At 50.1% G+C, this 1966-nt stretch overlaps 1 protein-coding gene across 1 annotated transcript in view; it reads right to left on the bottom strand.

Annotated features, from left to right (window-relative positions):
• SLC2A12 (solute carrier family 2 member 12) overlaps positions 1 to 1966 on the bottom strand; it is a 77428-nt gene that overhangs the window by 18371 nt on the left and 57091 nt on the right. The window contains exon 3 of the mRNA XM_030886851.2: positions 503 to 625. Within this exon, the coding sequence (XP_030742711.2) occupies positions 503 to 625 (123 nt within the window). The remainder of the gene's footprint in view (positions 1 to 502; positions 626 to 1966) is intronic.

Here is a 1966-nt window from a genome sequence, read left to right as displayed (position 1 = left end):
CATCGAGTGGCCCGATAGGATAGAACCACTATCCTAAAGGTCTGGCCCTTTGCGTTCTGAGATTGTAACTCTTTAGAGGAGTAGAAAGCCTCATCTTTCTCCAGTGGGGTGGCTGGTGAATTCAAACTGTTGATGTTGAGATTAGAAGCCCACCTCCACCTGGGCTCCTCCTGGGTTCAGCAAAGAGCATGATAAATAGTTTTAATGAAGGCCATTAAGTTACTAAGATTCATCAACTTCCTTAGATTCCTTTGGGTTCCAAGAAGGGAATAATAAATCATTCCAACGGAGGTCATCAATTGCCAAGGTTCGTTAGCAAGAACAGGTTTGTGAGCTTTCCTTGGCTCTCGCCCACCAGACTCATTTATCCTCGAACCATCTTCTATGTTTGAAAATGTCCACATTCATGTTGCTGTTGCTGGTATTGTTTATTATGGATGTGACTCCCCAACATTTGTTCTCAGAGCACAACGTACATCAAAGGAAAATGATTATTTCTTACCAGTTACGGTCAAAAAGGTCAGAGAGATGAGGAGGTTGATGCCCCAGTTCATGCTAGCAGTTAACGCCATGGCCCGTCCTCTAATCCCACCAGGAAAAATCTCGCTGAGCACCAGCCAGGGCACTGAAAGAAGAGGAAAAGGGGGCAGGGGCAATGTAATGAGTGAACATCCACTGGAATCCTTCAAGCCCCATCGTGACATCCTTGCTTCTGCATGGATGTGAGGCTGGAGAACTGTGGCATTTCCTACCTGGGCAGGATGGAGGAGCCATCTTCTTTCTCTTCACCAATTCCAGCCAAGTGGCAAAGGAATTAGGAGAAGACTTGGGAAAACTTGACAAAGGCCCCAAGGAGCTGGGAAGGACAAAATGCGATGTCTGCAAATGGGAGGGGCAGAGCCTGGAGCTACCTGTCTGGCAACAAGAGAGCTGGCTTTGGACATCCGCCAAGGATTCAGGTCAGATTCCAATAGCAGCTGCTTGGAGACCATGCCCTTTCTCCTCTGCCCTTGGAGTAGTCAGCAATCAGAGCTAATGCACCTGTTGGAAGCCGCGTGAGGAGGCCCCCTGCTGATCTCCCTCCTCTTGCGTGGTGTCCTGGCCCAGGGCCACAGCAAGCTAGCTGGAGAGACTTTGGAGATTCGATAACTCCCAGAGATTTGATTATAGCCCCAGATGAGACATTTGAACTCCTGAAACAAGACTCTTCCTGGCACTCCAATAAATCAGAGGATGTTTTATTCCCGAAGAGAGTGACAGGGTGTGCTGTGGGCCCTGCCTCATGGAGTTAGCGAGGGCAGTCGAGGAGCAAATGAACTTGTCTTCTGCGCACCACCTATCAAACTCAGTTTGCTCGATAAAGCAGTGATCAGTTCTGAGCACTTTATAAACATTGTCTCATGACATGGTCACAAAAGCCCCACCCGGGAGGAACAACCCCGCACCCTCGTTGACAGAAGAGGAAACTGAGGTGGCGGGGAGTGAATAACTTGCTGAAGTCACAGAGCTTGTGAGTGTGTGAGTGGCAGGGGTGACATTGAGCCTTGGCAGTCAGACTTTGGAGTGTGTGCTTTTGAATCACCGTGCGTTCTCAGCAGCAGCTCAATAAACACCGGTTAATGAATAAATGTCCGCAGTGCGCACGCACATTTGAATCTGAGGAACGAAATTCTGGGAAGCTTCCCCAGTCCTGGCTCACGGCCGGAGAATCCCCCTGGTTTCGGGAGGATGACTTTGGTCTACTGACCAGCCTGTGTGAGGCACAAGTCGTTCAAGTGCTTGCCTGCTAACTGAAAGGCTGGCAGTTCAAGTCCACCCAGAGAGAGTTCAAAGGACGGCCTGCAATATGGCACTGAGAACTCCACCCTCGCAAACCCTGTGGGGCGTGCTTCCATTCTGACCCACATGGGGTCTCCATGAGTCAGTCTACTGGACCACAACTGGTACATCCGCCTGTGGACCAGCC

This window comes from Echinops telfairi, unplaced genomic scaffold (genome assembly GCF_000313985.2).
Source record: "Echinops telfairi isolate 266 unplaced genomic scaffold, ASM31398v2 ScPeMD7_3533;HRSCAF=4204_0, whole genome shotgun sequence".
Taxonomy (NCBI): domain Eukaryota; kingdom Metazoa; phylum Chordata; class Mammalia; order Afrosoricida; family Tenrecidae; genus Echinops; species Echinops telfairi.
The sequence above is the reverse complement of the archived record's forward strand: the minus strand, read 5'-3'. Positions and strand labels throughout refer to the sequence as shown.